General features: G+C 40.5%; 1 protein-coding gene across 7 annotated transcripts; it reads right to left on the reverse strand.

Annotated features, from left to right (window-relative positions):
- Positions 1-168: 168 nt before the first annotated feature.
- Positions 169-6,558, reverse strand: aktip (akt interacting protein). Of its 7 annotated transcripts, none has more exons than XM_076077911.1 (10): positions 6,398-6,558; positions 5,538-5,662; positions 3,830-4,038; positions 3,631-3,695; positions 3,360-3,460; positions 2,941-3,029; positions 2,414-2,512; positions 1,143-1,250; positions 994-1,054; positions 169-842 (listed from the first exon to the last, which is right to left on the reverse strand). In XM_076077911.1, the coding sequence occupies exons 2-10, from the start codon at positions 5,583-5,585 to the stop codon at positions 735-737; spliced, it is 888 nt and encodes a 295-aa protein (XP_075934026.1). In that variant the 5' UTR covers positions 5,586-5,662; positions 6,398-6,558; the 3' UTR covers positions 169-734. The 7 variants fall into 7 exon arrangements, with proteins under 7 accessions (XP_075934026.1, XP_075934023.1, XP_075934027.1 ...); XM_076077908.1 differs by having other exon boundaries at positions 3,830-4,041; positions 6,398-6,557; XM_076077912.1 differs by having other exon boundaries at positions 5,538-5,703; positions 6,398-6,554.
- Positions 6,559-20,750: the final 14,192 nt, after the last annotated feature.

Here is a 20,750-nt window from a genome sequence, read left to right on the forward strand (position 1 = left end):
AAAAGGTACAGAAAACATTCAAAACCAGACAAAATAAAATACACGTTTAGATATTTAGCATCTCATTTAAAACCATACTTGCCCGCTCTGCTTTTTTTTTTTTTTATATATATATATATATATATATATATATATATATATATATATATATATATATATATATATATATATATATATATTAGGAACTATGTAAGACAATAGTTTACACAGTGGGATTAAGAAGAAATCATTGTCCAATAAGAAACAAATGTAAAACATGTCATGCCAATGTAATTGGTAAATGACAACATTCCAAGTCTGACAAATAAAACAGCCCTGAGCCAATTTTCAACAAGTGGTAGAGATCATGTAGTCCACTATACTTACCGTATGAATGCTTCGCTCATACTTTTCAGCTCCTTGTTGACAGTATGTTGTATCACCGAGCCCAAGATGTGCACGCTTCTGAAAATCTAATTGACAAAGCTCTTTGATTGCATCACAGCCTAAAATGAGGTTGCTGGGACATCCATTTGTCATCGTCGCTTTACATATAATACAAACTTTGATTCCTTATTCTAAAGCTGGTCGAGGAGATGCCTAAAAAGCTTTTAAAGCTGAGCAATAATGTGGAGATTTAACATAACGTTCTCCCGACTGTTTCAAGGATCCAGTTCACATAAAACAGCTGAGGCGAGCCGATGCAGCCGATGCGTGGGCCTCCCTCTAGTGGCGGCTGCATCGACGGTGCAGGCTCAGCTCTGGGGAGGACCGTCGTCTTTGCTGAAGGGCTGCGTCGATCCAGGCTTCACCCAAGACAGCCCGGACACCTGTGTTGCCTTGTGGGGGTCCTCAGGCCGTCTCTGGAGCAACAAAGGCAAAATAGCAGTTACACATCTGGAACAGCTCGAACCAATCAAAAGACTTGTAGCTTAACCCAAAACATTTGGGTTTTAATCCTTGCTCATATACAATCAGAGGCAGTCAACTCCTGTAGATTTTTTTTAAACGTACTTTGTATGTGAACATCCGCTCTTTTGCCTCCTCGTGAACAGCTGGGTTCCATGGAGAGAAACTGTCAAACGGATAAGAGTCGCAGCGTGAGCTTTACAGGAGGCGTGTTTATTGTTGCCGAATGTAAAAAAAGAGGACGGTTTACCAACCTTATTGCGTACGGATCATCCATCTTGGGCTGGTCAAAAAGATGACTGTTGCATAATTTCACACTATCCACCACTTTGCTTTTGAACAACTGCACATCCTTCTCATATCTGAAATGTAAGAAAGAAGTAATGCTTTATGACACATATTTGTTGCCATGTGGCTCTGCAAACTGCCAAGAAAAAAACAGAGTGACACGTGGAAAGCTGCGGCAGACAAATGAAGACTGGAGATCCTGGTCCCTTTTTATTAGAGGAGTAGAGATTTATTTTTTTGAATTTCATGCTAAATACCTTGTACACAATATTCATAATAGATCTGGTTTATTTCACTTTCTATGGTAAAAAGCAATTACAAGTAAATTGCGATGCTGCTGCCGAATTGTATTTCTTTCCATTCCATTTAAATCAATGGCTAAATAACAGAAACTCTATATACTACAGTGCAACAGCACCACAAACCGTAGTCTCCAAAAGGACTGTACAGTTGAATCAAAACTTCTCTAAAACAGTTTGATGATTATAACCTTCATGGAGGTATGATCTATTGTAGGACTCTTGTCTGTTGCATTCATTTAAGCTAGGTGTGCCTAATAAACTGGCGTGTTAGTGTATTTCACAGCAGACGTTTCGTCATGTCATCAGGAAAATCACAGTGTAGTTGCGAACATTAGCAACGACAGCATTCCATTTAGGTGAGCTAGTGCGAAGGTCCTGGTGTTGTGAATGCTGGCTCACTGGGACACTTGATGGCACTGAGCCATCATTGATACAATTTGAGTCACCGGTTCTTAACCTGCTACGACAAGTCAAAATGTCGTGCCATGAAGAATGTCTTGAGAGGAAGCAGGAAAGCAAAACAAGTTCATAGCTATGCTCCATGTTGTGATTAACAACTTGCTTCAATGTAACAATACTTCCTCGTGCAATAAAGCCGTTTAGTCAGAACTTTATTACATACAATTCTGCTTTATACTCCGTTACATCAGTGGTTAAAGAACCAATACATTGAGAGTAGATCTGCATTTGAATTATATTCAACCTAAATAATGTAAAACATTCATTAAATAACTCCTGGTCTGTTCATTAAAGGCTTGTTAATCTACGTTTGTGTTCCGAATGTAAAAAGGAAAACCTTTTGAAAAGGCATTTCAGAAAAAAATCAAATCATATTTGTCGGCTGCGTCACACGGCACTAGAGATTAATTATGCTGCTTTTCAAAAGTGAATTTCTTACATTAGGATAAAAACAAGTGAAAGGAGTGAACACTCACAGCACAGCCGCTTCCGGATTGAGTGGTTCCGTGGTATTGATCTTGTAGAAGATTGTACGAGCGTACATCAAGACTTGCCAAATGTGGTTGTGGTTCCGTCTACAAGAACACAATACGAGGAGGGGACAACATCATTATGGGTGCATGACATCACTTGAGCCCCTTTAGGATGTGAGAAAAGATATGCTCCACTAAAAGTAAACACCCTAGCATCATAGAATTGTAGTTACATTCATAACATTGTGTTGAAATATGAAATATTTCAAGAAGACTCCCATTTGAACATAATCCTAAATTTGTTTTCACAATTTTGTTCCACTTAAAAAAAATAAACTCTGCAGAAAATGTCCAGCTGAGTAAACTATCCAAGAGAAGCACTGACCAAGCTGGACTGGCTCAGCGGGGAGGAGGCGCTGGCATTTAGTACACAAAACTAATCATTTAGTTTTTACTTAAATATTCATGTTTGAAGAAAAAAAATAAATAAAAAATAGTCAATTGCAAATGTGTAAAAGCAGAGAGCATACCTCCATTTGGTGAACGCTCTTCTGACATCAAGCTCTCCAGACACAGGGTCAACAAGAGGATGGAAGACTGGGATGTCAAATACTAGTTTCTGAAACAAAGCACACGGAACAGATGGTTGAGGGCTTGCCTTTTGGATGGACAATTTTTAATGAATGTTCTGGAACACAAAGCGTTGTTTCCAAGATCACTGGTCAACCGTCATTTGTTATGACTGTCAGCTCTTGTTTTATGGAGTTTAACAGTTTAATTATGACTCAACACATTTCGAGGCGTTTTATTTTTTTCTAAACTTTTGCCAACCTGGAGAAATCATCACCATTCGCACAAATACTAATGATTGGATGCACAATATCACCCCTCTCCTGCTAGATAATATATATTTTTTGTAAACAACAAAGAACAAGTACAATATACTTACAGGACACTCTCCATCGGGATAGTTATCTGGAATATACACAGTGAACTTGAAGACTCCATCCTGGTACAAGCCATGTCTGATGAATATGACCCCGAACCACACTAAACAGTGGGAGACACGTGGCATTTCAGAATCTTTACTTCCATCAACACATGCATGAACCATGCAGAAACAACCACTGTCAATAAACACAACGCTTAGTTTTAAATTAGCCACATATTATTAGTGTAAATATGAAAAAAGGCATGAACTTCAAACAGAAGGTCCTTACTTAGTGCCGACTTGTAGGACGGCTGGACATAAATTCCAGGGAGTTTCTGCTTAATCACTAGTGTGCTGCAGGTCACATGGCAAGAAGTCAGATCAATACAAAAGCAAGAGGAACATGCATGGAACTTATTTTCTTCTTGGGTGTCAAACTGAAGAGATCCTTTGAACCCAATTAAATACAGACTAGGTCCAATACTTACAACTCAGCCAGCAGAGAGTACTCCAGGTAAAAGGGGCCATATGAAGCGTGTGTGCCATTGGCTGACTGGGCTGGGGCGCCCATTGACGCAGGCTTGGTAATGGGGGCTGCATTCTTAGGAATGGGTGGAAGCTGCTTTTTGCCAAAGGGCAGCCGGGCTGGGCTGGCTCTCTGCTCACCTTGCCCACTCTGTTCCTCGCCGTCAGGTCTCTGCTGTTTTGTATGACAAATATAAGACGAATGTTAACACATCAGCTGTAAAAAACAATATATATATATATATATATATATATATATATATATATATATATATATATATATATATATATATATATATATATATATATATATATATATATATATATATATATATACACATTGTTTGAGCCATACGCAGTTGACCAGTTAACCATGTGCTTTGACCAACATCTCAGGTCACACTGCCCATCTGGTCTAGTGTGCAGCTTATCAGGAAGCAATGTCTAAATGAGAGCAAGGACTTCCAAGTAGAGCTATCACTGTATCTTACTGATGCTGTTCAGAATGATGCCAGTAGTTACAGTACAGTGTCACCGTTCACATCGAGCAAACGGCATCAGAAAGCCACAATGAACGCACAACCAGTATGCCAGGAATGTTTGCAGTGAATAGTGTGCTGATGCAACAGATTCCGCCTCTACATTCATTGAAGTCAGATGTGACCATGTCAGACGTCATGTTTGAAATGTTCCTTTGACTAGGCAGGAAAAAAAAAGAAGTCACGTCACACCTCCTCCATTCCTCACCCGGGTTTCATCAGCATGCTAAAATGTACCTTCAGTCTGGCACTAGCTTACTGTACTAAACCACTGACAAGTAATGCTTCCTGGTAATCTGAGAGAAAGTGGGTTCTAGTCAACAAAATACAGTTTTCAGTCATAATTAATTTGAAGAAAGTTGCCAATTTAAAAAGTTAATTTTCTTTCCAAAAATGAGTAGAACACTCTAAACTGAAGTATTAATAATTCCAGTTCACTGAGCTTCCTAGGAAAATCAATACAAGTGGAAACATGTGCAGACAAAGACAGCCAACATATAAAAAGGTTGCTCAAAAGAAACACTATTAACTAAACTGAAAATGAACCAGCTCTGTCAAATATAAAATGATTGTTGTCTAAAATTCTTCATATGTGCGGAGTGTTGACACTGCTATATATAGGGGCGACTGCTCAGTGGTAGAGCAGGGTCGTCCTTCAATCAGAAGACCGGCGGTTCGACTCCCTGGCTCCGCTAGTCCATGTTGATGTGTTCTCGGGTACACTTTACCTCAAAAGTGCTCCCACAGGCTGTGCTGGTGTATGAATGTGTATAAATGACGACATCTAGTGTGAAAACGCTTTGAGTGGCAGGAGGACTAGAAAGGCTCTATACAAGTACAGTCCATTTACTATATAGTATTCTGCTTAATTGGGAGAAATTCACAAGTCGGTTTAATCTCCCCTGGTTTTTCAACAGCCATATCAAATTTACTGATGATGCCATACAACATTGTCAGCATATGATCAATACATATTCATCAATATAAAATAACTTGAGTCTTATTTGGATAGTGAAAGTATGATGCATACTTTCATAGCTACCATGTTCATAAAAATGTAAAATAAGTTCAATGTCTAGCCCCTCATATGAACATTATGTAACATATTACAGTTCAATGTCTTTAACTTTACCTTTCGACTCGTATTGGCAGACATGCTCCAGAAGGGGTTTAAGTTCATTACTCATTCAGAGGTTCAGAATGGTGTCCCTCTCTCTATGTCGGTCCCACGACAAGTGCTGTCCGGGCCATCCGCTACTGTGGGGGGGGGGGAAGACACTTGAAACAAGTGACTGCTGCTGTAGTTCAGGTCGAATGCACACAAACAACTTGTAAACACACAATCAAGTACTTCATACTGATCTCATGTCATCGAGCCAACACTAAAGCAATATGTATAAGTGCTGACGGGAGTACAATGTGGGAAGGGTTAACAACTATCGTTATAACGTTGACTCAGTGAAGATGTGAATCTTGTTTGGGATAGCTTAGCTTTGTGCTAACTTGGCTGTTTCATGAAGTATGCCAGCAGTTTTACTGCCATCGACGTTTGAAAAGTCGGCTGTGTAGCGGGCTAACTAATGTAGGTTGTCGTAGGGTGAAAGCACAAGAGACCCGTGTTAAAACTGCAATAAAACATGCTATTAATATCGTGGCATTTCTGACAGGATATCGAGTTATCGTATCATTCGCCATAACAGTGCTAACGTTACGTTAGCAAACCCTATACACCTACATTATGTGGTTGACGTAAAACTAACTAACTTAACGTTAGCTTACAGCTTAAAATCTAACTAAATACTCGTACAAAGCCTAAGACTAGTTAATATCCACACACTGACGTTGTCACACCCGTTTCCTGAACTCATTTGAGGTTAACATTATATATATAGCATTAGCTTGCAATGCTACCTTTAGCGTTGCCAACAAATTGACTAACGTTGCTTCTTAAATTTAAACCTTGCGAGACAAAAACTTAATGATGTAACTCACCGTATTTGACAGAGAGCTGTAAAAGACCCTTTTAACAGAGATGTTAACGTGTGTCCCGGTGTAATTTTCGCTGAAACTGCTCAGCTGTTCGTCATTACTTTAAGTGTCATACCGGCTAACTGGCTAACATCGGCTAGCTAAATAATTTGACAGACACAGAAACCAGAGTTCAATCTAACGTAGTGATGGGGCGTTTCGGTGCATGGCTACGGATTCTTATTGGTCTACAGGATAAACGTCTCATATTTGATTCGCTGTTTCTTCCATCACGTGACAGGGAAAAACTAGCCGATGGAACCATGGTTTGCTGTCAATCAAACCGTAATCGCAGTTGCTCTATTTTGTCTTTTATAAAAGAAGAAAGGAAGAAAATACGATCATTTTATTTTTGTTTTATTTTATTTTACAATGAATAAATGATTTTAACAGCAGACATTTGACTCAGCAGACAAAGCACAAGCGGAACTAATGCGAGGGACATTGAAAGTAGCTATTCTAAACGGAATTTAGTAGTTGTTGATGATGACACCTGACATGACATGAGATGTCTGCTGTGAATTAAATGTCTATTGGTTATATTGTCCATAACCCGACAGCCACCCTGTCATGTTGACCGTGTTTTAATTAAGTTGCTTTGAAAAAGTTAAGTTGTTCTGCAAGTCTGTTGTGTCTGTTTTTTAATAGCTAATTTATTTCCCCAAATTGTACTGACCCATTTCTTTAAGAAAATCAACATTGCTGTTTTCTTTGGGGTGGTTCATGTTTGAAATATTTCATATTTTATCATATGAATCGTCTACATTAAAGGTTGAATAAGTTGAATAGTGTTAGTAGAGCTACTGTTAAACATTTAACTTTACATTTAAGTCTAAATTCATACATGTATGTATGTTGAATATTAATGTAGCATTTTCTTTTTTCATAGCCTTTTTCCTCTAGATCATGAGATCAATGTCTTTTTTTTTGGTGTCTTTTCATTTTATACATTATCTGTTCAGTTCCCCCCCAAATGTGCTTCGGGCACTTTGATAAATAAGAAAATGATACACACTTTTCTATTGCCTTAATTTGAATATTTCAGTGTACAGCACAGCCATAGTCCCTTGAGGATAAGACGCATCCAAGCCATCTGTGTCACACATTTCTTTAGTTTTGACCATGCTTCATTGGCAGTTCATTCTGCTGATTGATTGATTTCCTAACAATTACCCCTAATTATTTTTCTGGGTGGGAAAAAAAAACTAATTTAATGCATGGGTGATTGCATTAATTGGGAGGAATGACATTGTCCAAGTTTCAGAGTAAATACAAATTATTGACTCCATTATTGTTATCTGATTGTATATTGTTCCAAGTACACTTCACTGACAAAGGTAATTAGTGTCCTGCTGCTTCATTGGGGCAGCCAACAGTGCAAGGTCACCATTACTCTTTTGACATGTACAAATCAAAGATCACCTCAAAACAAATAAGTTTATGCCTGGTTTGCCTTCATCGACATTGAGATAAACTGTCTGACACAAACAAGGGTGCAAATATTCACACCATTGCTTTTGTAATGAGGTTTTTTTGCCATTGATTCTTTATCTAATCAACTATTGTGACCTTGTTTGGTCAAACAAATACACTAATGAATGTAATTAAAGTGGGGAGATTGGATTAACTAATTGAATATGTGACCCGTTGGAGTTGGGTTTCCTTTATACTGGAGATTTTACAGCAACTGCTATTTTGGGGGAGGTCAAATAACATACAATTCCTGGGCATTAAGCTTTATTAAAATTAAAATATATATATATATATATAAGCAGTACAGATTATTTAAAAAAACATCTGTATTGACAGGTGCTAATGTGCAGTTGGGAGCTACACTACAGCAAATCTAGTGCACGCATTTAAATATCAGCATCAGATCCCTTTTTATATTTGCAATGTAGATCAATGATGTAATGGAATATTTTTACTGTCAGATTTTTCCTGTCTGAAAGATTTATATATAGTGGCTTCAGGAGCATTGCCTGCCTTCAGCTGGAATTCAAATTTAACATGAAATATGTTCCCTTCTGTGAGTCCATTTCTTCAGAGACTTTTAGGCCCACTGATTCAGGCCTACAATTGGGTTTAAATGACAGTTAAAAATTACAATTGGCAGTCCCGGGTGAAACCTGTCTTCACAGCACTGACATAAAAAAGTGAAAAAAGATGATTCCACATCCAGATAATATGTAATAACAATGTTAGTTTGAATAAAGAAAGCCACATCTAGATTTAAATGTAATATTCATTTTAGAAATATGAACAACTGGGGAGTAAAGAATACAAAAAAAAAAACATCAGCCAAATCCTTCATATAGCAATAGTCTTTCCTTATCCCTGAGGCTATGGCCTGGCTAAAACCTCAATGCAGCAATTATTTGCTGTAATGACTGCAGTTCAAATAAGCCTGGAGATTTTATTAAACCAAATGAGAGAATCATCGGTGTATTATCACCTTGTGATTGACAGTGACAAGTGTTGGGCAGGCTCGGATGTGAGCATGATGAAGAAGCTCTTGGCAAAGCTCTCGATAATGTTACCCCTGATAAAGTTTCCTGGAGGCCTCAGCCAACAAATGGAGAGGGAAAGCTCCACGCATATTAATTCCAATTGTCAAATCCCTCCACTGGGGGAGAGGGGCAATCTGGCGGGCCGCCCCGGCTGCCCCTCCATTCACTGAGTGGCATTTTACACAACTAATGAAAAAGAAATCCATTGTGCTGATCATATGCATAGATTTCACTCTATAATAATGAGGAAAAAGAAATATTCATAATAAAAGTAAAGGTCACTTGCTGCTGCAGCTAAGCTTCCTAAGCTGCAATCTTTGCAAAAGCAGTTGTCAGGTTACAGCGATAAAATAGAAAAAAAAGGTTGGGACGCCAAGTTTCAACCACGCAGAGGCCAAGAGGTGAGACACTGTAACCAGGCGCCACTACTACATACTGTAGCTCCTTGATCATTTGTTTATCTCTCTCCTACACCAAACAATACAGATGTCTGTTCAAAGATGGATGTAACAGGTCGGCCTCCTCCAGTGTCCAATGGAGAGGTTAAAGGTCAGTCAAGTAGTTGTGATGTACACAGTTCTCTCTCTGACGTACGGGGCCAAAACTAGTGCCTACATTCTTCGGGGATTTGTCTCATCTACTCAATAAAATACATGGAAATATGAATAGCCGCCTCTCCTCTCTTGAGCACTCCCATCCTGCCTATCTCTGTATATAGGTCACCTGGGCTTCTTCAGGCATATATGAGCAGCTGAGTACAGGGCTGGAGAGAGGCATATCTCACCTCTGAATGAAATTCACAGCATTATTATTGCCCGCTGCGACTTCCACGCTGAGCCCCGTCCTCATATGCATCATACGTTGGCCTTTATTAGTGCCATGCACTAAGTACAGGCCATGTTATTGAATTTGAATATCAACTCCTAGCCACATTCGCAGACCCTGGAAATATATTAAGATGAAGCAATCTCATTTAATAACACCCAAACTAATAAAAGGAGAGCAGATTGGAAATTAAATGTATGAATATTGCTTGGCAGCAGGAGTTATCCAAAAAACCCTAGCTTGATCTGTCAGATATTTCTCTAGCTGTAATTTCCGACTCCCTCCCTACGAGTGTCGTGTTGAGGCAGCTGGTACGTTTCGGCCCTTTTTGCGTTTGGTCAAAAGTAGAGAGCCATGCTGTCGGCTACTGTCTGCACAGCAATGATGTGATTATCATTCTCTATATGGCAGCACATCATAAACATAACGAATGCAGGATAGGGCTGTGATAAGTAATAGTGCAACATTTTGATGCCTCTACTGTACTGCATGTGTGACCTCAGCCTTTGTTTAGCATGTTGTTCCGTTTTGGAAATCATCACTTCTGTCCTCTTGTTGAGCTGAACGTGTACATCCTGGATACAATAACAAAGCCCCAACACCATAGACGTTATCTTAAAGCAATGACAAAATATAAAAAAATGTACCTTGCCATTTGAAAAGCCCCGTTTTCCCTTTTTTTTTTAAACATCTTGAAACCAGCTTTCTGAGGTGGCATCCATCCAACAGCAGTCATATCAGTCTGTGCCAGAGCTCAAATTATGGAACACCACTTCTTCACTTTACCGACTCAGCTTCACGCGAGCCCGTAATTTCCCATCTTGTGTTGTTGATGGACAACATTCTGTTGGTCAATGTTTCACTGTTGTGTGCGTAGTGCAGCAGCCTTTTGCCAAGACATCCGACGGGCCCGGTCCATCTGCGTGTAAATGTTGACTCCCGGTGGAGCTGTGACTGTCACTCATTGCCTAGCCAGTGCAGTGCCAGGCATTGATCGCTACATATTTCTTGCTCTGTACTGCCCAAACCTTCATCAACAGATGCAGCTGCAGAATTGATTAGCAGCAAGTCAATGACCAAATCTCGTTGGAAACATTTTTTATTTATGTGTGTGTTTATGTGGATAGCTTAGAGGGCCATTAGCGAGATTACCTTTGAGGCTTGGCAGAATAACAGATGTTCAAGGACGACTCAATTAATTTGACTTACAAGAGGCTGCAGTTGCCGGAAACAAGTGATAAGTCTGCGAGGGGGTAAAGGGGGTTAAATAAAAAAAACAGTTCACTGTGGTAATACACAGGTGAAGCAGAAGAACAGCAGAATTAGACTTACTGTAGGTCCATTATTTAGAGTGAGATTTCTGACAGAACACACAGTTAATGAATTGAAATCCTCTTGAAGTTTACAAAATCCTCAAAAGATTTTGGTGTGCGGGTTTCACTATTGGCAGCGCTAAGCTCTATTGCTTCTACAAGCTAAAGTCATACTTAAATGCACCCTGCATCTGTTGTATACAAATACAGGTAATAGTTTTTTATTAAAGTTAACTTTCCGAAGAACTATATGTCATATTCATGTGTTTGGGTCTATGCTGAAAATAATTTAGCTGAGTCATAAACAAACAAAGTTAGTTTGGCCATTGAATATGATAAATACATATAGCACAAAACATGTTTACTAAATGGATTTCAGCCCAAGCAAAACTGAATGGCTACAAGTAAAACACTTTCAATACAAGCAGCACCAGCCTCCAGAAAGGCCCGTTTTAATTTGTGCAGAGTGGTGCATTTAATTATACAAGCATCTATATTGAATTCAAATTAATGTTTGATATGGATATTCCTATTATATTCAAATAATCTCGATTCAGCACAAAATGTATTATTTCTCAGAGAAGATCATGTTCTTTCATTCTTTTCAATTTGCCCCTTTCCTCTCATGAATCAAAAAGTGAATAAATGTGTTGCAGAGACTCACGATCTGCCTTTCAAGTCAATGCTTATGCTTCCTTATCTGCAAACTTATTAAAATTAAGTCAGAACACAAAATGGTATTTAAAAAGTTGAAGTGAAACAATTTGCATTGGGAGTGTGTGAAAATGCTAATGCATTCTTTCACTAAGCCTCACAATCACTGTCATCCATTTCGAGCGCTGATTGTTTTCCACATGGATGCCTTCATTCATTATTGCAAAATTATAAACATAAAGAAGATCTCTGTATTAATATTTCTGCTTTTTGTAAAAGCTCAATCAACCATAATGTTCTAATTTTTTCTCTGTGAACCTCATTTTATATTATCTCACTACTCAAGGAATGGATGTCCCAAAAGGGATTTATTTCATTTATCAGGATTATTGAATTAAATTAAACTAGACACTTACCGCAAGCCGAACAGAGGTACCTTATCCACTTAAAAGGTAGGCCTGCTCTTCACTGCTATTTAGGCAAACACATTATGCAGCAAATGCCTTTTGTTGGCTGAGCCTAGGTTACTGCATAATTCATTTGTTCATTAAGGAAAAGCATTGAAAGGGCTTGAGGTAAGTGGAAAAGGTCATGTATTGAATGGATCTTTAATTAAGCTACTTTACAACCACAGTTACACAACTGATGACATATGCATCATGTTTGTTTACATGCAGAATTAGTGTGTGGAAAGACATAAGTCCGTGGAAAAAAAGAGTGGGTGAAGTTGACTTGATCCACATATTTTAAATTAAACATAATAAAATATATAAACTATAAGCGATGCGGAATGTGTGAATATAATGCGCAGGATAATTTCACATGCTATCATTTATTTCCTCTCTTTTACATGCAGAAATTGCATATCTGTCATAAAATACTTGTTTCAAACACAAGTCTTGAGAGCATTTCAAGACCCTGTCTGTTATTCTTGTGTCCAGCAGCAGATGGCAGGCTGTTTCCACTAATGAACCGTCTCCCAACGCAAGCACATGCTGAACTTCTGTACCCCTGCCGCTGTGATGTTGGCTTCCCAGACCTCGCTGCTCTTGCCTGTGAAATGCATTCCCATTAAAAAGGCATTTTTAAAGCCAACACCAGTGCTATAACAATCATCTCCCCAAAGCCAAACCTCCACACCCGGGAGCTCGGCACTGCCACACAGGCAGACATGTGGCGGCTGCCACAAACAAAGGCCCCGCACTCTCCTCCCCATTCCTCTTCCCTAAGCTTCCACATGGTTACAGGCCGGCCTGCCAGGGGCAATTACACCCACAGCCCAGTGTGTGAGGTCTCACAGAGACCCCAATCACCACTAACAAGATCAAGGCTAACTCCCTATCACATGCACAGTGTACAAACACACATACACCTGCATGTGTGTACGCTAACAGTCTGTCCCCTCCCTCTTGAACCAACCTCTCTCTCTCTCTCTCTCTCTCTCTCTCTCTCTCTCTCTCTCTCTCTCTCCTGGCACGCTCCGAAATCATAACACATTTTGAGTGGCTGTGGAAAGTATATAGCTTTTTTAAGAGCAACAAAAATAACAGGGTGACAATCATGCTGTCAGACGTGGCTGTCTCATTTCACTGTATGTCATTAAGTTCAGGACTTTGACTTGGTGACACTGCTGCAGAAAATACATCAACATATTTCATAGTTATACATGAAATACTTATATTTAAATAACAGTCACATGATTAGCTGACGCCGAAAAAGACAATGGTCACCCCATTCAGAGTGGGGCTTAGTTTTAGCCGCACTTGCTTATGAAGAAGTATTTAAAAATACACATTATTTCTCGTCCGATATATATATATAACATCTGATCTGCCCGACAAATACTTGCGCTGCTCCCTGTTTGTAACAAGTCCATTTGTTTAAACCCTGTGGAACCAGTTGTTCTGAAGGAGCTGGTGTCACTTTTCCCAAACATGATAGGTATCTGATTTTGGAAGGACACTCTTCATTTGTTGCATCTCAACATTCACTGTTGGTGACAAGGGCGTACATTTTACCCTCCTTATCAGATCCCGGCTGCTGGATGGGTCACCGCGGAGAGAAACCGTACCTCTGTACCCTGATACAGCCGTCAATACCCACGAGGCCGTGTGTCATGCGGAAAACAGCCTGAGCGGAGGTTCACATGCCTCCTATGATACCTCAGTGAGAGCCCATGCTTCATGTCCTCACACCAAGCGCTGATGTGGCAGCTTGCTAAATAATTTGTGCTTCTTTACCAGGGTCATTGGATAGAGAATCTGGTTGTTGAATAATTAATCGAGACACAATCTTAGCTGCCGACTTCTGTTTCCCCTTCGTTTCAGCCAGATTGTCTGCCGCTGTCCCCCGCAATTCATACTAACTTGCCGTCTGATTCGTCTGGATTGGAACCTCCAATACAATATTGTTGTCGGCAGACTGGTGTTAGGAAGAGCATGTCCTGAGCGTGACCCACAGGATCTCAAAAAAGAAAACCACACAGCCGCAGAATCTATTTTAATTTTGTGGATAAAAATAAAACAAAAGCCTATTACCGCCATGGCTTTGTTTAGCCACATAATTGCTTTTCATTATTCAGTGCACAATTGATACCCACAGTGTAGGTTGAAAGAGGCACAGTTATTCGCGTGCGGCTGGGAATGAGATCTTTTATTGATACTGCTGCTGTGTCTCAGATCTGATTCCTACAAATGCTGAGTGATAAAACTGGAGCTTGATTGTCTGTCTGTCTCTGTGAATACTAATGCCACTCTTCAGATTGTTAGATGGGCTCATGGTAGCCTAGAGGTTGGAGAAGCAGACTTGGATTTCCCCACTCACTCAAACTGGCTGCAAAATCTGGGGCAGGCAAAAAGAGCAAGTTAAGCAAATCATAACTCTCACGTTAAGAAATTGTTCAACATTTTGGGAAATAAGTTTATTTGCTTTCTGGCAGAGAGGATAAGATCATTAACACTCTTGTAAATATAAGGCTACTACAAGCAGCTGGCTAGCTTAGCTTCGCACAAAGACTGGAAATATAGAGGGAACCAGCAAGCCATGGCTCTTTCTTAATGTAACCAAATCTAACTATCAGCAGTGCTGAAGCTCATTAATTCACACATATCTTTTTTGGTTAATCTGTACAAAAACCAACGGGTAAATACGACAAATTTGTCATTTTACGTGTTGTTATGTGCCGGACTATTTCTTGGAGAGCCATTGCTGGGCAAGTGGGGAGACTCCAGGAAGTTACTGCTCCTAGCGAATTGTCCATTTTACACTTCTTGTTGATTAGTGAGATTTTGTTACCTATGGACAGAGCCCTGCTAGTGGTTTCCTCCTATTTCCAGTCGTTGTGCTAAGCTAAGCTAACCAGCCGCTGGCTGTAGCACATTTACCGGGCAAAGAGTGATCTATCTTCTCATTTAACTTCTCGCGGAAAATGTGTGTTTCTCAAAATACAAGCACGGCATTGATGTTTCCAGTTCTGCTATAGTTCTTGGCATTTACTATTTTGATTGTATGAAAAAGTGTGAATCCAAATTGCAGTCCATATACCTACTTACGATAAAAATACACTGGCCTATGTCTATAAAATACAAATATATTTTTCAAAATACCCCATAGTACCTTGAGTGCTTATGCGTTGAGCATAACTGGCCCCAGAGGGAATCACACTTTCAAAATCTGGCAGTGTTAGCGGCATGCTAGTGGAATCGGTTTTGGGAAATCAGACACCAATAGCCAAACCTGTATCAACGAGGCTTACCTACATCATATTGGCCCCCAGAACCAAGACTTATCTTGTGTGTGCATTCTTCAAATACTTACCCCTCATTGCAAATCCCACTCGCACTTAGCTGTCCCTGTGCTGATCACTGATAGCTTTCCACATGTATGTAAATCATCACATTGATTTACTCTCTTTTGGTTTTCTCGAGGAGAAGTGGTGTATGACCAGGGCCGTTGAATCAGGATAATACACCAACATGGTTGCCAGGGTCGGTGTCCCTTCAGAGCAGGCATGAGGGATAGGGCAATGAGTCTGAGGCGCACAGTAAGAAGGACAGTAAGAGATAGGGCTCTTTAAAAAAGTACACCAAGACAGTAAGGATGACACTTAGCCCTTAATCATCTCTGTGTCTGCAGGGATCCCCTGTACTTTTGTGTCTATTACAGATAATGGTCTTTCCTTACTTGACAGCATGTCTTTGTCGAGCCAGAGCTCTGTAACCAATGCTTAAGTGTATCAGGGTGACAAAGCGTTGCTAGATTCGGTGGTGTCACGGCTCATCATGTAGTGACATTGCTGACAGCTGTGGTGTTAAGACAGGGAGGCTGTTGAATGAAGTCAGAATAGATACTAGTGCAGTAGACCCAACTTTCATAACAATGCCTTCCCAAAGGATCATTCTGTAACATGCAATACAACAACACCAGCTGGAACCACTGGAAGACAGGGAGGGGAATTAATGGAAATCTTAAAAACAAAATGCTGCTTCAGTTATTGGAACGCATTGATGCTTATGCTGCAGGAGAAAAACCAGACACATAAGGAGAACAAGAATGACAATGTTTTTTTTGTGGGAAAGATCTCTCACGCGCTATTGTGGCTGGCTGTCCAAGTGTGCTGGCTCCTTTCTCAGAAAAACTGGGAGGGGAAAGTTCCCGCCATTAGATATAAACGCACCATCTTGAATCTGTCCAATCCCATCACTCCTCTTCTATGGAGACAGGTTTCATGCCAGGTTCTCCACTAGTTTTAAAGGACTTCCTGTTTGTTGAAAACAGCACAGACAAATTGTATAATGACAAATGGTGGCCCAAACATTGTGGGAGCCTGCCGTCTTGGGACCTCAATTTCAGCAGCAACTAATTTAGCCTCAACCCCAAAACAAGCAGAACATCATGACAATAACCAGGCTTTGTCTGTTTCCACGCAAAAATGGTCTCTGAGGTTTGGCTAGAAGTGACGAGAACTATACTTGTAGTTTCTTCCACTTTCTGCTAGTCTGTGAACAGTTTTCAGAATGATTGCATTCAACATGACCAAAAAAATAAACCTTTTATCCTACCTTTTTGCATTTAGATCATTTGTACAAACTGAAGCTGAGGGGAAAGCACTCCGTTTGTGCACCATAGTGCGTGTGAGAGACCACACTAACTGGATTCCAGCGTTTATGCAGCTGAAAAAAAGATCCTGGTATAGATTACTGTCATCCTCTATTAGAGGTTAAGAATAAATAATGTTAAAGAGTTATGTTCTCAGTCATCTTTCCATCCAGCTATATCAAATGATAGTCTCGCCGTTTACTCTGCTATTGAAATGTATCCTTAGAGTCTGTGGCTTTTCCAAAGCATTTCACCTTCTTATCCATAAAAGATCAATGGCAACATGAAGGAGGCGAGTCCAAAATGTTTATCTTGCCAAATGATCAAATGTTCGGATATCATGCAACAATTGTTGTATGCTATTTTCTTATGAAATGGATGTTCATGCCACCTAAAATGTCTCAAAAGATTGGTACCACTCTCATGTCTGTGTGTAATAATAATAAGTTAGAGCCAGGAGGCAATTAGCCTAGCATAGCATAAAGACTGGCAGCAGGGGGGAACAGCTAGCCCACCTTACTCCAAAGCAAATGAGATACAACATGCTAACAACAAGATCTTTTAACTGTTTACCCCAGCTTCCAGTCTTTATACTGCGCTTATCTAACAGCCTTTTGACTCCAGCTCACACACGTTACAGTAATGTGACAAAGTTGTTTAGTGACTAGTGCTCCCTTCAAAATGATGAATGTGATACATTATTAATCAACATAGGTTCTGTCAGTCTCTCTGGATGACAGTTTAAGCTTAATGCCTGAAATTCTGAAGCTCCCTATGTTTGAATTTTTTTAAATCTTCCTGATTGTAATGAATTGTATCACACCCAACCCTGGTCTCGGATCATGTGGCAACAATATAGCAGTAAAAGCTTCTCCTTAGCACACAAAATCAGGACCTCCATAACACAAGCCATTACCCGTCATGTATGTTTAAACGGGCCTCTGTAATGACAGTGCTGAGCATGTGCTTATATCTGGCTGCTCAACATTGTCGCTGAACTGTAATGAATGTTGTGGAAATCTATTTCATCCCCCGACCATTAGCAGGCTGTGAACACTCTCTAATACCAGACCGGGCCTCATTTTCCAGGCCTCTGATCATACTAAGCAGTGGGCACCTAATTCGCTCAATGAAATGGGGCTTGCGATTACTGAGGCACAGATTTGATATATCACGGAAAATTAGGTCGATATTAATAAATTACCCATCCCACTGAATTATCCACATATGCTTACGATGGGGGAGGGGCCGTTTTGCAAGTGGGAGGTAGTTGTTTTAATATGTGTATAAACGGATGGGGATGAGTGGTGGAGGAGGAGGAGGTGGAGTGCGGGTAAGCTTGGGGGTGGCGCCACCCAAATAAACTATGTAGGCACTTCCTAGTTGCTTAGTGTCTTTGGAGTTCTTGTAAACAGGAGCAATTAAGGCTTTGGCTTTATCTCTACTCATCTTTATGGACTGCACAACCTCCACGTCAAAGTTATCTATATTCATCTCTTCTTGGACCTCCCAAAAAGCCAGCGGCCCTTCCATTGGCCCACGGCAACTTGTCACCCAGTGCATGAGTAAATAAAATATGAGTTAGTGCATTTCCACCATGTAGCACAGGGTGTATTTTACTTTTACGCCAGCATATTTTGCTTTTGATGGAGGGCGAGCGCGAGGAAAGTCGAAATGCCTCCATAAATCACTCCTTGCGTTCTACCTCAAAAAAAGTGCTCACATGATAAATGCGAGTTTAGTGGAAGCATTTTAACTCCGAACAATGAGTCTGTGTGTGTGTGTCTGTGTGTGACAAATCTGGAAGCATTTTATGGTCAGCCACAGAGGCCTCTGTGATTGGACAAGCCATGTCACTCCTGGTCTTAAAAGGCTTTGCACAACAGCGAGGGCATCCGCGAGTCATCCCGCCATTTGTGGGATGAGAAATTCCACAGGATTCACCACGCAATTCGTTTCTATCCAAACTGCTTATTCTATCTGCAGGCTGTTGCAGACACATGATTCAGCCCGGTACTTTGAGATCGTGGTCCATAATCAATACCCATGGCTTTCTGGAGCTTCACACTGACTATTCTGGAAATGGATTTGTCAGTGTTACAGGCCAATAGCTCTGAATCACATCACTAACGCTCTGATGTGTGTATATTACAGTATTGTGACTCATGGGAACTACAGCTTGTGAGCTGTGAACTTTGTTATTTTTGCTGTCTGAATAACTTGGACAGGGTGCAGTATTCTCCCGTGGCATAGGTTGCACATTCGCTAGCTTTACATCATCCATAACTAGATTCCCATTCCCATTATCTATTATCTCCGAGACTTTGATTGGAGAAGATTTAGATTTAACCTCTTCTGGCCACTTAGAGACACAGTGCAAGTCAATAGTTCCCTCACTTCTTTCTATTCTCTCACCTCTTCCAGAAAAACCTAACATCAAATCTCTTATCCTCATGCTATTTACTCTCTGATTTTTTTTCCTTTGCACTTACATTTTCAAAACTTAAAAAACAACATTTAAATCACATTTAAAAGTGCAGTATGTAGAATTTGGCAGCATCTAGCGGTGAGCCTACAGATTGCAACCAACTGAAACTTCTCCATTGTGCCAAGCGTGAAGGAAAACTCCAGAGACCTATGGTGCTGAGTTATAATTGCAGGTGCGTTTCAAGTCATTTTTAAAGATAGTTTTGAAATGAAAAATCACTTCAATGATGTGTTTACATAAATACGTGGATTGTTGGGGGTTTGTTACAAGCTCTGAGAAAGGCACGCAGGGTTTCCAGAACTACATATCATCACATTGCTCCTTCTGTATTTCACAAAACCCATTCCAAAAAACCTCCCCCCTCCCCCCATTCAAGATAAATATGAATCCAAAAGGAGAAATTCATGCTTGAAGCGAGGAACTAATCTCCCTCCTGCCTGTTTCACTCCTCTGTGTTTAATTGATAGAAATTGCACGCATCAAAGAAAACGCACACTGAGATTTAATGGGCATAAAATGGACATTAGCATTTTAAAGAGGTGGATTAACACATTAATCCGGGCAATTTTCATCCAGCACTTCCAATGAGATCGTCACAGCGCGCGGGCTCCTAATGGAGCTTAACTGGCTTTCTGCTTTAGTGCTGCTCTGAGGGATAACAGCAAAACTTTTAGTTTTTGGAGAGGGGAAACGAAGGGGCTTAATTTGTGTGATGGCTCTTTCAGAACTGAGCTTCTACTTCCAAGCGAACAGACGTCCACATGACACATTACACAAGTTGCACCAGTGCCATGGGTGCACTTTGAGACACTGCAGAGACGTGGGTTTAGGATGGGGAAATTGCCCGTGCTAGAAAAGCAGTAATCAAACGGTTCTGTTGTTGGATGAACATCATGGAGTTGCAACGAAAGGCACACTGGCTTGTTAAGCACAATCTCTGTACATACAATAGAAGTGAGTGCATGATTTTACCATGATGTGGGGGGCGCTGGGTCTTGCATTGCGATCAAAGCGTGTCCAATGTGCTCACCATCCATCCAGATGCAACTCATTTGGGCTGATCCTCTGTGCGTCGCATCTTCAGACGCACGTTGGGTTGGGACTCCCACACCCATCCCCGAAGGAAGAAGATGCACATACGGCTGTGGATTGTTATTGCATATAACTCGTCAAACCCGAGGAAGGAAGTGGCTGCCAGTTGGTCCCAGAGGAGCGTTGGCTGTGTTTCATGTGTGAGGGACGAACTCATGATGAGCACACACACAGACGCACATAAAACATGTTCGCACACACGTCGCACCAGCGCAAGCCATCATTAGTGACACGAACCCTCAGCGGCGGTGTTTAGAGTACACTGAGCTCTCTTGATGCAATGTGTCCCCTACAATGGCACGCACTTTCATTTCCATCCCCGTACGACTGCTCCCCCC

This window comes from Anarhichas minor, unplaced genomic scaffold, assembly GCF_050575085.1.
Source record: "Anarhichas minor isolate MPS153535 unplaced genomic scaffold, ASM5057508v1 ptg000062l, whole genome shotgun sequence".
Lineage (NCBI taxonomy): Eukaryota > Metazoa > Chordata > Actinopteri > Perciformes > Anarhichadidae > Anarhichas > Anarhichas minor.

Excerpts from the sequence above, each read along its gene's own strand:
- aktip (XM_076077908.1), bottom strand. The coding sequence starts at position 5,585 with ATGAACTTAAACCCCTTCTGGAGCATGTCTGCCAATACGAGTCGAAAG. Across the intron at positions 3,030-3,359 it reads ATCCCGATGGAGAGTGTCCT|AAACTAGTATTTGACATCCC; the intron begins GTAAGTATATTG and ends GCTTTGTTTCAG. Across the intron at positions 1,055-1,142 it reads GATGATCCGTACGCAATAAG|TTTCTCTCCATGGAACCCAG; the intron begins GTTGGTAAACCG and ends TCCGTTTGACAG.